The sequence below is a fragment of the Corvus moneduloides genome, chromosome 5 (genome assembly GCF_009650955.1).
Source record: "Corvus moneduloides isolate bCorMon1 chromosome 5, bCorMon1.pri, whole genome shotgun sequence".
Taxonomy (NCBI): Eukaryota; Metazoa; Chordata; class Aves; order Passeriformes; family Corvidae; genus Corvus; species Corvus moneduloides.
In genome coordinates this window covers 18,842,094-18,863,516 of record NC_045480.1, presented here as the reverse complement: position 1 = coordinate 18,863,516, position 21,423 = coordinate 18,842,094, and the positions used below count along the sequence as shown (strand labels likewise).

Sequence of the window (21,423 nt, the reverse complement as noted above, 5' to 3'; positions counted from 1 at the left end):
TATGAGAAGAAATTGAGAAGACCGTGATTTTCCAATTAGGAGAGAAGAAATTAAGATGTTGAGGGCTAAGTGAATGCAGAACTGTTGCTCACTAAATACTGCAAAACTGGAAGAAGGAATCACTCACAGAAATTGTTACATCATTCAAAATAAATACAGCAAAAGTTTATTACACAGAGAACAGGAAACCTCTTGAACTTTCTGACACAGATTACTGAAGAAAAGGAACATCTGCACATTCTGAGTTAATCAAACCGATGTACACATTACAGAATGACACTAAAAGAGTCAGGGATGCAGCCTTTAACAATGCTTGGTACAAGAAGTGTGGATGCTGGCAGAGTACAACCACACTGGACTGTGAAACACACCCAGATCCACCGGCTTCCTGTAAGCACCAACTCCTATTGCTGCTGGTAGACTAGACACAGACATGGACCATGCTCTGATCCAGTAAGGCATGATTTATAGCCTTTCTCCATGCCCCAGAACACACGCATGTCTTGAAAGAGAGATCTGGGTGGTACTTCAGCAACTGAATTTCAAGGTTCATGCTCACCTGCAGACTTTTTTACAGCCTCTTTGCTTTAAGCCTCTATGGTCTCTGTATAGGGCTATTTCCATTTACCAAAGAGAGACTTGCCATCCCAAAGTTTCAGGATTTTGGGGGGCTGTTGTTGTTATTGTCGTTTTGGTTATGTTGGGGGTTTTTGGGTTGGTTTTTTTTTCAACAGTGACCATAATTTGTCTAGATTCCTACTATAGGAACAGTATACACATGCTGTTTCCCTGGTCTTTGTCTTCTGATCCAAAATAAAAAACCCAGATAAAACAGGATTTCTCTCCTGACATTGGCCGAGTTTATCTTCCAATGTGATTTCACCTACCAAAGCACGGTAACAGCCTGATGTGCAATTTACCAGATTTTATTCCACAAGTATAAGCAGCAGCTACTTCCTCCACAAAGAGGATTCAGGACAGGGGCTTATCCTTTTATCTAACTACTACCCATGTGGAAAGTTCAGAGCTCTTATTAGACTGGGCTCCATGAGTGCTGCTGAAACTGAAGTGTGGTAGTGTGGGGTATGCTCAGCCCCCGCCCTGGAGGTTCATCTGCTGAGATAAGGAGACTGCCTAAACCTCCCAGCAGAACTCCCCTGGAAAGGGAGCTACTCTTCAGTTACGGCGAGAAGACGACAAACCCAGAATCCTCTGGGAGACCCTATGCAGATCCTTTGTAGCCCATTGGCCTTTACCCTCTGACACCCACCCCCTGTATCCCTATAAAGCCAGCCCCCTGCCCCTGTGAGGGCAGAGAGAGCTCGTCCCTGGCTCCCCTTCGCTGAACTAATAAAGCTGCCTCGTGCGGAACAGCTACACGAGCCTCTCGTCTCTCTCTGGTCTGGCCTGGAGGCTGCCCTGCAGAGCTGAGCTGGAATCACGAGCTGACAATCACTAAAGAGCTGACAGCCTCTGCACGGGCCCTCCTGGCCAGCAGCTGACGGAAGACACCGGGCCTCAGGAAGACGATCTCTTTTGGGACCATCTCTCCGGAGCGGTCACAGCTTCCTCGGTCAGCGCTACTGACCCCTCACCAGCTGTCATATGGTAGGACATCCTGATAGCTCCACAGGCAATTCCAGGATGCTGAACTAAGGCAGCTGTCAGAAAAGCAGGAGTTGCTTCTTCATTCAGCACTTCCCATGCAGTACTCTGAGAATGATTAAATAGCAGGCTGATCCTGAGTTATTGTAATTCACATTTCAAGGCTTTCTCTTCTAAATGATAGTGATACCTTAGGTTTTAGCTTTTATATTTTTCAGAGCCTGTATTGCCTAGTATGTAACGCTGACACTTCATATAGCCTGTTAGCTACTGTTCTCACATTTAGGTTAGACATAACAAATCCTCTCTGGGGCCTGAAGTCAAGGACACCTTGCTGTCCCAGGCCCTGAAATATGCAAACTGAGCCTCTGGACAGGGGGAGCAAACTCAGGGTAATTACATCATTACTTGAAATTATAATTGGAAAATTAACCCTGATATGCAAATGGACCAAACTTATAAAAGTGTGAGAAACTCATGACCCAGGGTCCATCTTGGGTGGAGCTGCTTGGAGGCTTTTGACTCCCAAGGTGTACCTTTGAAGGCCCTTAAAATAAATACCAGATTTTATTCTCTTTTTCTTGTCCAGCCTCTGTTTTCAGGTAGCCATTTCAAGGCATTAATAGTCCATTCTCCTTTACAAGAATACATATTGACAGATACGTATTTCTGCTGTGTGCAGTGGGTAGAAACAACAGATCTAGTCCCTTCTGAACCACAGGTCATGAATATGTTACTGAAATAGGAACAAAGCTTCTCATACTCTCTTTCCATTATCCCAATTCAGGAGAGAATTCAACTGAGTCTTTACCAAGCCTTCCTGTCCCTTCCCTTAAATTAAGGGAAATCTTAAATGTTAGATTCTAATTTCCTATCTCTACTTTTCTTACTCAAGAAGGTACAGCTGTTCTGAGGAAGTCCTGAATCTTTCCCAAGCATGGCCATCTTCCTGGAGCACCGCATTATCTCTCAACACTCTTTGTTACTTGAGCTGCCCCCAAAATATTTATAGAAAATTGCAATACTTAGGTAATCCTGAACTTGGCCAAAGTCTTCACAGAGTCATAGAATATTCTGAGTTGGAAGAGACCCACAAGGGTCATCAAGTCCCACTCAAGTACGGACTGACCCTGTTCAGGGATTGAACCCACCACTTTGTTTTTAGCACCATGCTCTGACCAGCTGAACCAATCTCAGGGTCATTGTTGGCCTGCTAGGAATTACCATGTAGAAGTGCTACAAGCATGTCTGTACATACAAGAGACATAAAACCCGATGTTCTTCTCCACCTGGCTGGAGAAAAAATATTTCTGAGACAGTTATATTCTTTACGAATCAAATTTCTGTGGCTTCTCAAGTTACTGTGGGCAACTACCACAGCTGTCTATGTTTACACTCTTAGCCAAGAGCAACACATGGCATCTCTACTGAGTTCATAATGAAACAATACTATCATCAACTGTATCATTTCCTATTTGCTGTAACCTAGAAATGGACACACAAATAAGTGGTGCAGCTCCACTGGCATATACCAACATGTTAAACCACAGTATCATGATCACATGCACAAGTTTCTAGTGTGTTTCCTTTTTCTCCATTGGAGAAACCAGAATTCATTTTCCAGACAGACATGGAAGAAAATTATGGGGAAAGAAAAACAGATTTGGAAAGGCACAGATAACAATTCGTTGCTTTTCATCCTCTCTTTTCAAGACAAAGTATTAGACTCACATTCAAAACCTACTACAAAAATGGCATTCATATATATTTTGGGAGTATTTGGGAAAACCGTGCAACCACGCTTCTTATCTGTTGAAATAGTTTTAAACAACTTACTTGAAATTGGATTATTCTCTCCTGGGAAAGGCACAAATACATTCTCTCAGTGTCTTTAAGGTAAAATGCACATTTATGGAGCTGTGATACTGGATCATCTGCATCCAATAATGCCGTTTGTTTATCTACTTTTCGAATTATCTGTGATGAAAATTGTACATACATATTTAAGACATACATATAGTCAGTAAAGGAAGTGAAAAGTATTTTTTTTAACATTTCCATGCTTCTCATTTTGATACCAACGTTAGATTCATAGTTCTTAGTGCCTTTGAAACAAGAATGACACTGAAGCCACACTCAGTACTACTACAATGTGCTGCATGCATAGATATTTTATCTATTTTTGCTCAAGGAGTGGGGGGAAAAAATTGAAGCTTCAGCAAAATCTGCTTTTGTCCCATTTGCTAGTGTAAAAGAGCAATTATTATATTGGTATCTTCAATCACTAATTACTATTCTTAGTAATTAATATGCTTCTACAGCTTTCACCACTGATAGATCAACAACATTCTGTGGCAAACTGATTGCTGAAGGAGAATAATTAAAATAAGGATTAACTAAAGATATTGAGATGTCCTTAAGTAGAGTTTTGGAAACAACAATCAGAACATATCTTAACAGCTGGTCATTAAATATTACTTGAAGACAACTGCAAAGAACAACTGTTCCTTACATCTGGCACCTCAGTGAAAAAAAATATCTGCTGACTTAATTTAGATCTGTTTAACCAATTTATTTCTAAAAGTCAAAAGCTATTCCCTTAGAGAGTGAAAATCTGTAGCTCATAGTTTTAACTCAACTCCTAGAAAGAAGTTTAATGCTTTATGCAACACTACTAGATGCAGCAGCCAAAGTGCCTGAATATTTCTAAGCTGACAATCAGGAAGCCAACTATGTCCTCTGCAACATCTAATGATAATGAAGAGTATTATTAGCAATATAAATTTAAAGGTTAACTTTTTTCTTCTAAGTTCTTTGCATTTGCTTATAATATATCTGCAAGTTACCTTTTAATTGCATCACCTTCCATCAGTCCTGTAAGGCAGTATGACAAATGTTCCCAATGGCAAACAAAACAGGAACCTTTAGCCTGATTTGTTTTAATCTATTTCTACTTACAAATAAGGTTTCTGGAATAATAAATGATGGCATCTCTTTTCAGCAATAAGAAAGTATTAACATGAAGCCCACAAAAAAGTGACATCCTCTTACTGCATTTCATGTGCTTGAACCACATCAGTAGTGTAACCAGGTCTGGATTTTACTGTCAAACAATGTGATTTAAGGGAAACAAAAAAAAACCCAGTGAAATTTTTATTCTGTACCATGTACGCTGAGCAGGCTATTATCTTTTTTTTTAAGCCAAGTTTGGTATTGGGAGAGAATTTCTCATTACAGTCCTAGCAAAATAAGTCTGGGAAGAGGAACAAAAGCCTGACTCCAGGAAGGCTGTTTTTATATTGGCGCATTCTGAAGATGGCTTCTACCTAAAGTTGAATTAGCAGAGCCTTGTATGAAGCTCATAATAGGCTGACAAGCCACAATTTCACAGAAGATCTCATATGAAGCACTGTTGATTATTAATTCCATAAAATTCCACTTAGGCTGGCATTAAGAGCATAAAACAGGAAAAAAAAAAAATCTATAATTACACTTAACCATATTTACAAAAGCCATTACTGTTTATCCAGAAGTAATTTTTTTTTTTTGTTCACAAACCTTAACTAATTATTCCAAAGGCTGTTCCCATGTTTCAGACTTAAAACAAATATTATTAATAAATATGAAAAAAATGTTTTTGCAAGCTGGTACTAATATCATGTATCCTCAGGAGTACATAGAAGTGCTTTTAGATTCAAATCAGTCAAGCATTTTTAAAGCTGTGCTGGAACTCAACACATGGAACAGTCCTACTGGCTACTAATATTTTACTCATCTATCGATATCAATATTTAAAGCATTTTGGAACAGGGGAATCTACAATACTGCTTTTAAAATAGACAGATTAACCGATTTTGGCAGGCTTGAATTCTGAAAAATTCCCTATGCTTATTTTACAAGTTGTTCTTTGTTTACAGAAAATCTGCAGATACAAAAATATGCTTTCATTAAAATAAATGCCATTTTCCATATAAAACATGTATTACCCAAAGGCAACACACAAAGCCAAAAACTGTAAACATTGCAAACCCAGCTATGGAATTACATTAAGTTGCCATCTATAAATTAATTACAGCATTGGAGAAATTAAACTGTACCAGTCTCGGGAGTGCCATGCCAGTAACTGAGCATACAAGTTTGACAGTCTGCCCATAATGAATGTAGCCATCTCTCACTGTGAATTCTTCTCCTTCTGATTCATCATCATCCACTGCATGAAACAGGAATTTTCAGAATTAGTTGTTTTAATCACTGTTTTTCTTGATAGGAGATACATTTAACATCATGCTATTACATCAAATATATACTCAGTAACAAAACAAGTCTGCATATGGGCAATTAATATGGAGGAAAAAATGTAGGATGCTTTTTTGTGAGGATGAAGAAAAGAGTGAAAAAAAATTCACAGAATTGCTTTTACTTACAGAGGTGAATGTAAAACGCTCCCCACTGTTGTGAACTGGCATGGAAATTACCACCTTCTACGTGTAAATATCTGGTGCTAACTGTTTGGGATCGAAGTCTATTAAATAGTGCCACTTTTGTCCCTGATGCAATACATACTGCAAGGAACACATACAGACTTGAGATTATAAAATTACTTCATTATTACATGGAAAAGTAAAAAAAAGTCACAAATAACATAAACTGAAGAATACTTGAAATCAAGACATAATTATCAAATACTGGTTAATTTAGAAAATATTTATATTTGTGAAAGACCAAAAATAGTCTTAAAGTTATGAGTGCAATAACATACATAGTGTCTGTTCTCCAAAGGCATGCTAGCTCACAGAATTTTGCCACTTAGCCAAATGGGCCAGTGCTTGCCAGCTGAAAACTGTTCATAGTTCTCCAACAAGTGATTATTTAAGGAGAAGCTTTAGCTTGCCCTTGTGAAGTACTTAAGACAACTTTCAGCAACCATTTGAAGAATATTTCAAATATAAAGAAAAATTATTCTTACAATCACAAGCAATTGAAAGGAAGACAGATGTAACTATGTCAAATTATAACCATGCAACTTGAAATGTTCTCAGATCTGATCTTAACTAATAATTCAAAAGAGAGAAATGTAAAGTTTGCTCCCCTAAAAAAAACCAGCAATTAAAATTTTGCCATCAGAATGGGAATGTTGTTCTACTTGGTTCATATTTACTATTGAACATCGCTTGTTTCATATTCACTGTCCATCAAAACTATCTGTCTGAATACAAATTCAACAGTGCATACTCTGAGCCCACGGGCGTGAACTGCACAGCAACAGATTGCCTTTAGTCATGTGCCAAGCTAGCGGCCCCGAGATCCACATTCCATAGGTGAATGGGTTCCAGCCCAACACAGATGGAAGAGCCTTTTAAAGCACTAGTGAAGAGAGAGAGAAAAACAAACAAAAAAAAAGGGTATCTCTTGAGGTGCTCCAGTGGTATGCAGGCAAAAAACGTTGGAGGAAAAGCAAAAACGTTCCCAATTATACAGTAGCACCAGAGATATTATTAGTTGAAAAACACGGTAAGCAAATAAATCTGGGTGAAATATCACCATACAGATTTCTTAAACGACTACTTAAAATGAACCATGCAAAACAAAAATAAGAACAACATGAAAATGGCATGAGACAGTAAGAAGGTGGCTGTGATGTGACGAAGTGCAGTTTGGATAACATTTATCACAATCTGAAAGCAATCTCTTTGATACTGATCAAACCATTCTAAGCACCAGATTGTGGCAGTTAAAGAGATCCAAAAGCTTAGAAATCTGAGGTAGAACATTCTTTATACATCTGTCTACATGAATTCATTCCTCAGAGTACATGGGGGTTTGAGTGGGCCTTTTTTATTTACTAAATAATTAACCGTGACTGCATAAAACTCAACAGGGTAACCTATTTATATGAGAACATTTAAAAACACACTGATGTGTACAGTTCTGAAACACAGCTAAAAATCAAAAGTTGAAAATTTCGTTGTATTTCCTTTGTAGTCAGACCTTAGAATACGTAGCAAAAAATTAGTAGGAAACAAAATTAATTGCTACATAACGAAAAAACTGAAATACTTACAGTCTGCATTTTTCAGTGACTGTTTCTTTTTAGAAGGCTTGGAGATGACTTTGATCCGTTTACTGAGGAACACACCGATGTCATCACTATTGCCATAGAACATTTTAACCGATAACATGAAGTGCTTTCTCTTGTCTGAGTCTGATATGTATAATGTTTTGGCAGTGCAATAATTCTGTAGGTGAAAATATACTGTGGTTTCTTCTTTGAAGTCAACCCAGTTCAATAAACTATGCATATTTAATTATGAATGAATTAGGAAAACTAATACAATAGGTTTCTAAAACAGATGAGAAACTGTTTTTTTCTATCTCTTCCATATGCATTTCTTTATGACTACTGTTTAGCTTTGTGAAGTGTTGCACCCAACCTCATTACTCTATGATCATTCTAAATACCCTCACCTGAACTGGAAAACATGATTGGAGACCCTAACTGTATCAAAGCCACCTCCGAGGGGCCAAGAGCACTACTAAAAATTACATTTGATTAGGGCTGTACAGACAGTACACTGGGCATGCACAAGGAACCGCCTGTGCAGAAAATGTGTTGAACTAAACTTTTCTTGAAAGGATGGAAAATGATTGGGTTTTGAAAAACAAGGAAGTTACCTTTGGCTAAGTGTTTATGCTAGGTGACAGCAGAATTAAAAAAAAAAAATCTCATAAGGAACTTCAATTATTCTTTTCCTATTCAGCATTATGAAGCATTTCTAGTAGACTGTGCTGAAAATACTACGTAGCTATAAAATACTGCTTAATGAAACAACGAGGCAAAATGAACACTTTTGCTGCTAGTTCTACTCCAACTGTTTAAGTCATCACAAATATATTTTTAAAAAATCTTTTAAGGTAAGCAATTTACACCACTGTAAAAAATAATCTACTCAATTTTTAAGATGCTACTTCAGTTGTATTTTTAGGCAAAGGGACTTAATATTTCTAGCAGCAGATGTTTTGATACTGCCTTGATCAGATTATCCACTCATGCAAGCCAAGGAAGGGGACAGAGAGTTTGGGCCAGAAACCATATTTTAGTTAGCCACTGATGGCTACCAAACCTAACAATTTACTGATTCTGCATTAACAATCTACAAATTAAAGGGTACCTTGCTATGACCCTATGAGCCAAATCCAACTTTTCAATTGTCCTAAGTATTTTTGAGGGATTTTTTTTAACAATTATGCAATGCCTAGAGTGCAAGAAAAGGTTTCAAAAATAAGCAAGGGCATTCCTTGAAACATGCACCATGTAGCTATAACATCCTGTGCAGTTATCTGAGTGGTTTATTACAGTTTTTCTACCTTTCCTTCCAAGTTCAGCTGCTGCATTTCTTGGTCACTGTTTCCTATCCCAATAAAGGCGCATGGTTGTGATTCCTGCTCAGTGCAACCATCCCGCTCCATTTGCTCTTTTTTTTTCTTCCATCCACTGCCCATGAGATACACACATGGAGGAGGACAAAAGAATCTGAAAATGAAGAACACATTATGGAATTAGTTTTCCAGATAAACAAACTGATATGTTCCCAATGCTTTCACCTACACACTCTGCACTTGAGGTTATACTGGCATGCCCTTCATTTGTCTTGAAGATTTTCTAAAATGCAAATTAAAAAAGAGAAGAAAAAAAAAGAAGAAAAAAGCAAGGAAAAACAGCAGTAGCTGCAGTGTCACTGAGAATCGTTCCTGTTCAATGTATGTCAGGTAATAGTCTGCATCTCTATAAAACGCTTTCTACCTTAAAAAGAGATTCTGAAAGAAAGGAAAAAAAGGCCTCAAAAGTTATTACAGTCTTTTATTTTTGCAGGTGCTTAACATGATGGAGCAATTAATACACATAGAACAGTTCCACAAACTAATTTAATGGACAACTGCTGACTACAATTCCTAAACATTTAGAGTTTTGTCATAAGCAAGGAGGGAGTTGATTCCATCCATGCATAAATCTCTCCCAAGTTTTTAAATGGAACAGACAATTTTATATCTTCATCAGTATGTGTAAAAAATAAGGCCTAGTTTTCAGCAGCACTGACTGTAATCAGTCTAGATGTTACTTACAACAATACATTCAAAATTAAATTCAGCATTATAGTACAATGCATTGGTCTTGAAGCTTCTGCAAATTGTTAAAGCCCAAATCCTGAAAAGGTTTGGCTTTAGCTAGCAAACAAGCTGCTGGTTTTTTATCATCATTTCACTATGATCAAAGATATAAAGTGGAATGAATACCTCCAGTTGTGAGGCAGCTAAGGAGGCATGTAAAGGAGGGGAACATGAAAAAGTTTGTAATATTTTATTTACTTCAATTTGGAGAGTAGTGTTATAACTTGCCACTTCTAAAACCCAATGACTCCTACCTTACAGGTGAGGGTTCTCTGGCTTTGCTTTTTATTTTTTTTAATTGGGCTTGGGACATCTGAATTCCAGGCAAGGCGAGCAGGCTCCATGCCGGGACAGCAGCCAGTTGTGCCACCCGCAGGCTGCTGCAGTGGTGAGCAGGAGCTGTCAGGGCAGGGGGGTGAATGGAACTGTAGGCTCCGAGTCATGGAAAATTATCAGAGGATAAAATTATTCAGTTTCTGAAGTATCTGTGGGAGTCCTGGGCAAGAGAGGCCAGGTCACCGGTTGGTCTTGATGATCCGAAAGCTCTTTTCCATCCTAAGGTATTCCTACTTCTATTAAACACCATTAATGGATGCGCACGCACACACACACACGTGTGAGTGGAAAGGAAGCAAGAGGATAAACACGACTCACATTTTTATTAGGCTGGTGAGGGCAATGATGGTGCCCAAGTACTGCAGGGAGCAAAGGAGAGGCCTACGCTGCTTTCCATCCCAGATCAGGGAATCGTGGTATTGGTCCTCTACAAACAGTACTTTTCAATTGGGGATTATGAACTGATTCCAATGTTAGAAAATGCAATTTTGTGGGGAAGAAATTTTCAAGTAACAGATGCATTTATTCATGAGTTGATCTTTTGGAAACAAACCGAGATTGCCAGAAAATGCACACCATGTATCTAGTCAGCTTCTGAATCCTCAAACTGAAATGACAATACAAGATCCTTTCAGTGTTAACAGATATATCCCACTAATTTGCATCAGCTATAAGTGATTCCTGATGAAGAAGTTATACATAGATTAAAAATTAGTGTCAACCTTTATTAACAAAGCAAGGCTTTGCTAAAAAAAGCCCAAACCAAACAAAACCAAACCAAAAATCCAACAAATCCCTTCTATTCCAAGTAATGTTACACCATAAAGCCCATGACACAGTTACCTTTATTCCTCATGTACTCTTCTGTATTTATCTTACTCATTAGAAAACAAGAAAAGAATCCCTAATTTTTTCATATCCTTTCTAATTCCAGCTTTATGCTAAACCAAGTCCTTTGAATAACTAGAGCCACTAGATGGCAATGAAGACCTGTAAAAAACAAGGTGTAACCCCCTGATGAAGAGAAAACAAGCTACAACAATTATAGCACTCTTAAAATCAGAACACAGAGAACAAGCTTTGAAAACTTACTGAACAAAGAAAGAAACTTTTAAAGCTGATAAAATTTTAAGTTTGGTTAAAACTCCAAACATGAAGAAACGGTCTGGACACTCACAATTTGAATGGGTTCTCTTATGTACCTACCTCTTTTCCCAGCCTTCAGGCATAGACAACTACAGTCTTGGGGCTTTCTAACGTCATACTTACAGTTCCAGAAACTCATGTATAGAAGAGATTAGCTATGAATATTCTATCCAATACAGAAAAAGTGAACCAGGTTTGAACTTTGGAAACACTATATTAAATCAGATAATCAAAGGAGAAAACAATATTCCTTCAGTCAATTCAGGCCAATCAATACAGAAAAAATGTGGTACTTCAAGTAGAGAAGCTACTCTAACCAAACTTGCCAGAAAGCAAGGGCTTGAAGTGAAATAAGATCAGCCTGTGTTACTTCTACCTAGTTCTGATGCACTCAGCGCTCTCCTCACACCACAGGTTTCTGTCACAAAGGTTTGCTTTTTCAGATCATCCAAGTCATCCCTGTGTTCATCTTATAGAAGTCTTTGCCTTCAAGAGAATTCGCATGTACTAGCTAGTTATTTTATTTCCAGAGTGACTTTAGAAGGGAAATTTCTCCTTTGTATCTCTTGGTCAATTCCAAGACAGTCAAGCAGGAGGTGTGTTTGTCAACTACCCACATTGTTCTGAGAATGAAACTGCTCAGCAATCTTCCTTCATAGGAGATGAAAAAATTAACCACATCCACAAAAGAATTCAATGTGAGAACAAACAAATGAAAAATCATTAGGTACTGCAGTGCTAAGGAGGAAGCAGTGGCGCCAAGGGGTAAGCCCTGGAAAAAAGCTGTGCTTTCAATAACAAATTTTATCCAGAGGACAGGCACATTCAGTACAGCAAAGGGAAGTATTTGATCAGAAGTTGTAGGAGCTCCTTCACTCACAGCTGTAAAACAAGATGCAGCTACAGCATTCTCATGCTAACCACCAGTGATCATGTATGAACTCTGAACAGCACAATCAGTCTGGCTCACAGTTTTTTGATGAACTATGCCTTGGATTCCAAAACACTTCAGTCCTTTAAACTGCTGAATGCTCACACTGTTCAGACTTTCAAGAAAGAAGTCTCAGTGAATGGTAAATATGGAAAAAAATACAAGAAGCATAAGCCAAACACCCACACTCATCAGGACTAAACAGCACCTGAGTCTCTTATCAGCTGAAAGCCTTTGAAAAGTGACAGTCATGCAACAGGAAACATCAGGCACAAAGTCTTAAATTCAACTAAAGCCCAACCCTGAGCTTCTTACCTCCTGGCTTCTTTGTTAAGCTAAAAACCATTAATTTTGTGAAGTACAAGGCTGGTAAGAAGGATCGACTCAAAAAAGTCAACTCCTTTCATTCCTGTTAAAAGTATTGGAAACTCTCAAACTTACCTAGAAAGTCTGTATCCATGCACCTGGAATAGTGTTATTGTGATGCCTATTAACCCAGACCACACTCCATGAGATCTGCACCATCTACAGTGAGTTTTTAATGGAGTAGTTCACCATCTAGTAACCCTCATCAAAACACTAAAAGGTAGTTATCGTGCTAACCTTTTAATTATGACATGCAAAGTTTGTTAATGGCAAGTATTTTCCACAATCTTGCGACAAGTTAGATTTAAATAAAGACTGGAACAAGAGGTGGAATTTCAGCTATGTTTTTGGGTTTTTTTAAGTTCTATATTTACTTGCAAGAGATGTCAAATTTAAGAAAGAATCTGTTTTATAACTTGAATTCCTAGCTACAAAAGTAATGCAAGTTAAGTAATTCTTTAAGGTTCAAAAATTAACCAGAGTATATCTATGCCATAATGAAGTCCCATGGAAAACAGGAAGTTTCTCCATAAAAATTGGTATGAAATACGTTTCCTTCTATAAAAAAGATGTATGCAAACCAACTCACTTCAGAAATGGCAGTGAATGTAAAAATGATGAAAACTTGACTGTCCAGTTGCATAAAGCAGCATTAAAACTTTATTAATTTTGCTTACTCCAGAATAAGAAATGAAGAAATAAAGGCCACAACCTGCTATAAACATAGCAGAAACAATTTAAAAACTAAAAAAAAAAAAAAAAAAAAGGAATATAATAATTCATCCTTCAGTTTTACTAAGTACCTTAGGCCACACATGGATCCAAGGATTTAATAACTGGCACCTTCCTTTATGCTGATAACCACAGGACATCGTTACTGATGCTGACAGTCTGGGAACTAGCAGAACAGTATCAGAGGCAGTTTACATGGTATGTTGAAGCTTAAGAAAAACTAAAATATTTAAACTGAAAAAATGAAACCTTCGTATGTACAGGACAAGAGGGAACAGGCAGAAACTAATGCACAGAAGTTCCACTTGAACACGAGGAAGGACTTTTTTACTGTGCAATGACCGACCACACACGCAACAGGTTGACCAGAGAGGTTGTGGAGTCTCCCTCACTGGAGACATTTAAGAACCATCTGGCTGCAATCCTGTGCCATGTGTTCTACGTTGGACCAGATGTCCCCCTGTGGCCCCTTCCAACCTGACCAATTTGGTGACTGATTCCACACTTTCATTTCATACCCATACCACAACAGCAATCATTTCAGCATCATACTATTTGATAACCAACAACCAACTATTTTCACTCCTGATCTTCTTTTCCAAGCTCTGAAGTTCTTTACAGTCATTTGACATGCTTCCATTCTTAAAGAGGTGAATCTGAGATACCCTGCATGAACAAATGCAGCTGTGCTAAGACACTGAACTGCACCTCAAAAAGTGTGGTAAAAGAATGCCTAACTCCAGTTATCAAGCAGTTTACCAAACATTACCACTGCCTAGGTAAGATATGTGCCACAGTAAAGCACCAGGTGAAGTATACACATATATTGAATTCAACAGGATTTTATGGCAATACTATGAAATGCACACAGGAGCTTTCAGAAACCATTACCAAATAACAATTTGAAGCTTTGCCCCGGATTACTGAGAACACTTCTGTAAGTTTTCCAAACAGTAATGAAACTTTTAATAATCAAAATTACATACTTTATCTTTTTATATTCTTCTTTTGATGCAATTTATCCTACAGAATAATGATACACAGGACAGCTTTGCAAAATGTTCCTTATGAACTGCTCTGGCCTCAGGAGAACAAAGTCACAGATACACTGTTTAGAAAGTCACTTTCTTATCTGCAGGCACACCCCTCATTTTTAGGGAGTAATACACTTTACTCATCTGCAGTGATGAGTTAACTATGCAACTCTTGAAACACAATCTTGAAAGACAAGATAACAATCAGAGGTTTCTATAGTGTCATGATAAATCTTTTTGGCTATCGAGTTTGCCGCCAAGGGTTACAGTTATCATTTACTGCTAGTATGGCCTGGCATTGCAACCCTTTTGCATTTAAACACAGCAGAGAGCAAGAGGGCTGAACACTTATACAGCAAATACACTGGTCTGCTTTTGTGCCCTTCCTCCTTCACTGACTTCCCACTTGACTCATATCAAGAATTTCAGGAACATCTAGAAAGCACTTTGAGTAAACAATTCCATGGACGTGCAGAACCTGCACACTGCCCAAAAGAAAGGATCTGAGAAAGACAGGTAGTCACAAAATATTGGAAAACAGTTCAAAATATAGTCTGTATCTCTGATTTACAGACATCAGAAACTGTGACTGAGATAGGCAACAACTGAGAAATCTGCAGGTTTAATTATAACATTTGTGCTTTCTAACAGCCTTATACATAAATATCTTAAATCTCTAATCTCAAAGCTATAAAAACATAATGATGCAACAGGACTTACATAACAGTGGTAAAAGAAAGGTTAAAATTTCAAAGTCATTAATGTGCTGAGCATGTGGTCTTTTTGCGGTGAACAAATATTAGTAATACAAAAACTAACCAAATACTGCACTATTCTAGTGAAATGTCAAGTAGAAAAGCATCGCTTAAAATTAAAGAAGGCTGTATTACATCACAGGAGGTCTAGAAACCCGCATATGAAGGAGCATCCTAATTGCTTCTACTAGTTATGCAATAAAAACATCACAAAGAGAAGACTGCAAGAGAAGACTGCAGGAAAAGCACCTTTGCCTAAAAAGCATTCATTCTCACATATTTCTCCAGATTCTGTCCCTTAGAAAAGTACCTATAACTGTAACATGTACTGTATTGATTTTTGCAAGGGAATATTTATCATAAATACAGTCATGATTGACCTATCATTCTTTTTAAACCTTTTACAGATGTGATTCAGAAAATTATCTTACTGAGGCTAACAATTTCCCTTCCATATTAATTTGAAATTATTCAAGAAAAAACTCCTCTACAAGTATTCACCATTGATCACTTCATTTACTCCAAAATTAAAATGGAAGGTTTAAAATGAGAGCGATTTTAGTTCAATGGAAGAAAAGCTTTGCCCACAGATAGGGAGTCTCTTGGTAGAAAAAGGCATCACTTCATTGAATGCTACATGCTTGTAGCACTTGTTAGATAATTAAAAGATTTAGGAGGAAGCATTTTGTTCCTCAGACTACAGGGCAATGTGAGGAATTCTATGAAGTGCTGCGCACCCAACTAGTTTCCCTAGCTCCCAGCTGTAGAAAGACTTCAGTACAACAAAAAAACTTACCTTTTTTCATTCCCATATGATTTCTGCGCAACTTTCGCATGGAGTATTAGCACTGTTTGGTCACCTCGCTCCTTCAGGTAATTTCGCATTGCTTCCCTAAAAATCAAAACACAATATAAACTTTGAAAGTTCTTTTGGTTTTGTTTGTAACAAAACAAAGACAGCTTTAGGTAAAAAACCCCAGGACCTGAAATTCCAAAAAGGCCACCATTAACAAAGTCAAGACATGTTTGCTACTGTTTAAGACAATTGTACAGGAAAAAGAAATAACTATCTTGCATGAAACTAGTAATAAGGGGTCTGTGATCATTTACAATTACTACACTTTCTAGAAGAAAAAGATGCTTGTGATGTAAAATCATATCAATGCCAATAACTACACCATGTTTAAAGCCCTATTTCATTAAGCACCATGCCATCAGTATCTGAGTAGAACACATTTTATTAGTTAAGTATTTTCTTCATGACCAATTTAGTATCTCATGATAATGACAAACTGTTTAAGCTTTTAAGCATGAGTGCAAAGTTTATATACAAGTTTTCTTTCAGTTTTGAAGATACTAAGAAAACGTTAAATTCTTCAGCACATATGTTTCACCTAGTCTTCTGAAGAAAACACCTACTTCCTGTATACCATCAAGTAAAAAAAAATTAGTTTTTAAATGTTTTATTGTTCATCATCACTGTAATTACAGATGAATGCTGTAATTACCTCAAACACGCGAACAACAATTCCTTGAGAGAAGTGAGAGAACAGTAACACCCAGTCACTCTTCTGTATAATAATCTAACTGTTCATTAAGCAGCATGCCAAATTCAACACCCTAGGGATCAGCTGTGCCAGAGCGCTGGCAGGAACACAAGTTCCTGAAGGAGCATTTGTGGGTTGAATGCCCACCAATGCACTCATCTTCAAAGTCATCTACCAGAGAAATAAATTATGAATTTATCAGGAATTTATATGAAAAGATAAAACCCTACATAAGGATTTCTCATTTGGTTGTTTGGATTTTTGTCTTTTTCTGTGAACTGGGCCAACTACTGAATTCCCTGAGGACAGATCTAGAAAACCAAACATTTCTAGTGAAAAAATCATGGAAGATAAAAAGCAGTATTTTATTGACTAGACCTTTTCCAAAAGAAATCCCCACACACAGTTTCACAGAGAAAAGCAAGTAGATTGAGCCAGGGTTGGGTTAGACAACAACAACTCAGCTTTGCTAATGATGTTTTGCAAATTCTTGTGTTTGTCATGCCTGCATAAGACATGATTAATGTCTAGTGATTAGTCTGCCGATTTTCAGTGTAAATAGCAGCATATAAGAACAGAGAATAGATTTGAATTGCTGTTTTAAATTTGGACTAACTTGATCTACTTATATTTGACATTGGTAAAACTGATGTTTATCCATGAAAGTACAGCTGGAAGAACTGTCTCAAAGCCCACAGACTTACTTATTTACAGCCATTGTTTAAGAATATATTTTAAACCCCAAAACATTAATTCACTGTGAAATTATTATTATACATTTCATTATGATATATATTAGCTGCATTTAAGTTGTTTAAAAACTTTTAATCTGACAATTTGAAATATTATATTAAGAGCACTATCATACTACATTAAAAACATCTGTCACACTAAAAATTTTTGACTAGACTACTATTAAAAAAACTACTCAAACCCAGCAACCCACACAGAAAATTGCTCGGTGCTATCTAATCTTTATTCAGCATGGTATGAGGAAGAAAATTTGTATTTTCGACTGGTCTGTTTCTACAGCGGATTTGTACAATCCAAGCTCCTGCAAGAACTAGTGATGTTCTCCCTCCAATCCCTCCCACTGATATCTTACATGATGTTTTTCATTATTCAATCTTAAAACTCTTATGAAGCTAGTACTATTATAGTTTACATCTAAAACAACTAGCATAGTATGAACAGAGTAGTGTTGTTCTGCTGGAGCTTGCATGACAATGAACAGATTATTAGTCAAACCAGACTGCCTGTAAACAAAAAACCCACAGCAATTTTTCAATAATTGCACTAAATGCTTTTAAGGGTTTACAGATACATTTTCAGCACTATACAAACAAATAAATCTTAAAAATTTGTGTGACAGTTGTTCAGTTTCAGTAGTTTACTCTTCAGAGGAAAGTTAGATTGTTTGTTTCCAGCCTCTATCATCACAGGAAAGGTTTTCAAACTGCTGCTTTGAAGGATGGCTGGCATTTCTCACATGCCTACCCTGTATTGAGGAAAGAGCAACTAGCATACCTAGTAGCTAAAATCCTGCATATGAAATTTAGAGTAACTACAGTAAATAGAAAACTTAGTTAAAAACTCTCACTGCACAGTCTTGTTGTTATTGTTGTTGTTGTTACTCTTTTTAAATCACAGAAGATACATTCTATTTTTGTTCTTTTATTTTAAATCAAAGAAGATAAATTCTATGAGTAACTGCAAGGCTATAGTAACAGGTGTTACTACTCAAGAAGAAAGCAGCTCATTACTTAAAACACAGTATCTTCATATATCCCTGAAGGCTGGCAGGCCAACAAGAAACCGCCGCGTTTGTTAATTACTTTTAAGTCAGTACGGATCAAGTTTGCATTGAAATGAAGTTTAATGATGACAAAGCTAACCTAAAACTTATCTAGAAATGCACTGAGACAGATATTCACAACATAAAATGTAAATGCTCCCCCCCATCATGTGCTAACATAAGGTATCATTTCATTCAAAACAGAGAATGTCAGGGTGACAAGGGGCTTCCTCTATCACCACACGAAACTATAAAACAAATGGCACATCCTTTTTTGCTTTCAAGCAAACAGTGGATTTTATAGCCAGGAGCTAATTATAAGCGGCACAGTTTGTGGCACAGAATAATAAATATTTGCATAGACTCTGTTACAGTAATTTGAAAAAAGAAGGTGACCACTTAACAGTTTCTGGTATAAATACATCCCAGGCAGGCCAGAAGCAAATCAAGCACTGTACTCCAGTCACTCTAAACACTTTCCAGAATGGATTGCCTTGATAGCTCTATTTAATACTCTCTCTGATTGTTTGGTTTTCACCAAAAAATTGGTTCAGATCACTCCTTGACAGCACTGTGTTCAATTCTGGCAGCAAAAAGTGTTACTTTGCATGACCTCACAAGATATTTTTACTCAAGAAACAAATCAGCTCATTCCTGAAGATTTAAAAATAAGCAGATCCACATTGTACTGAATAATCTACAATAACTGATACATGAAGTCAACACCATTTCTAAAAATGCATTTTGAGTTTCATATTAAAAATAAGCCACTGTGTTACAAATTGTACTTCTGGCTGCTGACTGCACATATAACTGAAAAGCTTTGATATTAAAAGTTCTGGGGTTATCAACCCACAAATTTTTAACTTAATTTTTCTGAGAATGAAAAGGGTAACTTCAGAAAATTGTTAAATACAGAGTTTCTTTAATGCTTACCTTGTGAGCCGTTTTGGTTGAGGTCGCTCTCCAAATTTCCTGAAAAAAGAAGTAGTTGCTAATTTAAAACAAAAGTGTTTAGTCATAATTTTACAATGAGATACTATCCTAATTTCACAATTTTTGAAATTTTATTAGAAATTGATGTATTTTCTTTGTAATTTCCCTAGAGAAGATCACTATTAAAATATTAACCGCCTCCGTGCAACAGCTTTTCCCACAATGGTAGAGGCTTTTTTTTTATTTGAACACTAGGTAACTTTCTTTGTTGAAGTCACATTTGCTCTCAGAATCACTTTTGAAAAGTTCAGACACCACAAGAATGTAAAGAAGCAGAAGATCTTTGCCATAAAATTGACCAGCAGTGCCAACAACAAGCAGTTACTATAAACATACAGAAATTAACAGACATATCTGTGTTGACAAATCCGTGAATGCTTTCCATCAGGACAATTTCTCAAAAATCTGTTTTTCCTTCATGACTTCTTACAAAAAGGATGACAGCGTTTTCATACATGCCAGTACAGAATTACAGGAAAAATCTCTCCTATGGAATGCAGCCAAGCTTGATCCATAAACAGCCTGCTATACACTCAAATGTTTTTTCACCATAAAGTGTTTTGAGACAGCTGAACTTCTTTCAGTGCTTCAACACCATTCTTGAGAGAGAGAACACTCTTTACACTAACAAGGTTAAGACTTTCCACTGAAGTCTTTATTTACATAAGACATCAAATTAACACAAGGCAGATACATTTTCATTACCAAAAACATCCTCAGATTAAACCAAAATGGTCAGGTAAAAGATCTGAAAAAAGGAAGGCTGAACCCAGCAATGTACATCTGCTAAGCCTGGTGAGGAAGTATGACCACAAGTTAAAACAATGACAAAGACAGGGGGAAAAAACCCCAAGAAACCCAAAACACAAAATGAAAATGTAACAAAAAGTCAAGCCTAGCTTAACACTTTTCTGTCTAAAAATAAAGAGGCATAAGAGACTGTGCTTTTGCTACCAGCATTCATAAATATTTCTGACTTGCCAAACTAATTTTATAGGTGGGCATAACTTTCCCTTTGTGGTTCCTGGACAGGGAAAAGAACCCTTTCCTACTATTGTCCTACAACAGTATTGGAGGCTCCCTAGGACAAGAACTTGATCATTAAGTGATATGACAAGAAATTCCCCTGTTCATGCAATAGATCTCTCCTGGACTCTACAGCAACTGGTGGTGGAATGATTTCATACATTCCAATTTAACTTCAGTAATCCTAGAAATGTACAAATACGTAACTATTACCACTTATATAGTTGAGCAAAACAGCACTCTCCTGACAAGGCAGTGACAACATTTAGCAAGTTATAAAGTTATTTTTCAAGACTTGAGAAATAAGTCTTCTAAAATACTGGCAGTCCACTCTACATAGAGGAATTGAATAAATGACATGAAGCCAAATTTCTTTTCAACTTAAACAGTGAAATAAAAATTTATTTTTCCAACCAGACTTAAGTTCCCTTCATGTTTTACTTTGTTGTTGTTATTATACTGTTCACTTCTCTGACTTTATTTTAATTTTAAATGAAACAATGAAACCAGAATTCTCGCTGTGAGATTTGGTTTTATGTATTTTAAATTTTGAGTCCTCTTGGACACAAACTTCATTTATATTTTTCTCTGTGGTATGCATCACTGTATTGTCATATCTGTAATGCAGAAAAAGTAACTAGAAAACCCAAACAGCTTTGCAGTTTGGCAGCGGGAGAGTTACATCCAAAGCCTTTCTGCTTCTAACACTTACATTCTCAGGATCTGCCTAGCTTGATGTCCTGAGCACACCCCGTGCCTCCAATTTTCCCTGGATAACTGTATGAGTAGGTGTGCAGTTGCTGTCCTCCCCAGTAGACCCAAGATCATCCTATTTGACAGAGAGTTCAACTGTCTGTGACTCTCTGACTAGACAACAGATTACCTTTAAGCAATACTCTACAAACAACATCCCTATGGATTAGCTCCCTGCTTTTGAGCAGAACTACTGCCTTTGTTTCAATCTCTCTGCACATTTCAATTCACCACA

The 21,423-nt window shown here is 37.0% G+C and overlaps 1 protein-coding gene across 2 annotated transcripts in view; it reads right to left on the bottom strand.

The window, feature by feature from the left end:
* Positions 1–21,423, bottom strand: part of RBPJ (recombination signal binding protein for immunoglobulin kappa J region) — a 60,946-nt gene that overhangs the window by 9,007 nt on the left and 30,516 nt on the right. For both annotated transcript variants that reach the window (XM_032108863.1, XM_032108864.1), the window contains exons 2-8: positions 19,350–19,388; positions 15,868–15,963; positions 8,971–9,136; positions 7,667–7,841; positions 6,030–6,167; positions 5,703–5,815; positions 3,442–3,582 (exon numbers count right to left, since the gene is read on the bottom strand). In XM_032108863.1, the coding sequence (XP_031964754.1) occupies positions 3,442–3,582; positions 5,703–5,815; positions 6,030–6,167; positions 7,667–7,841; positions 8,971–9,136; positions 15,868–15,963; positions 19,350–19,388 (868 nt within the window). The remainder of the gene's footprint in view (positions 1–3,441; positions 3,583–5,702; positions 5,816–6,029; positions 6,168–7,666; positions 7,842–8,970; positions 9,137–15,867; positions 15,964–19,349; positions 19,389–21,423) is intronic.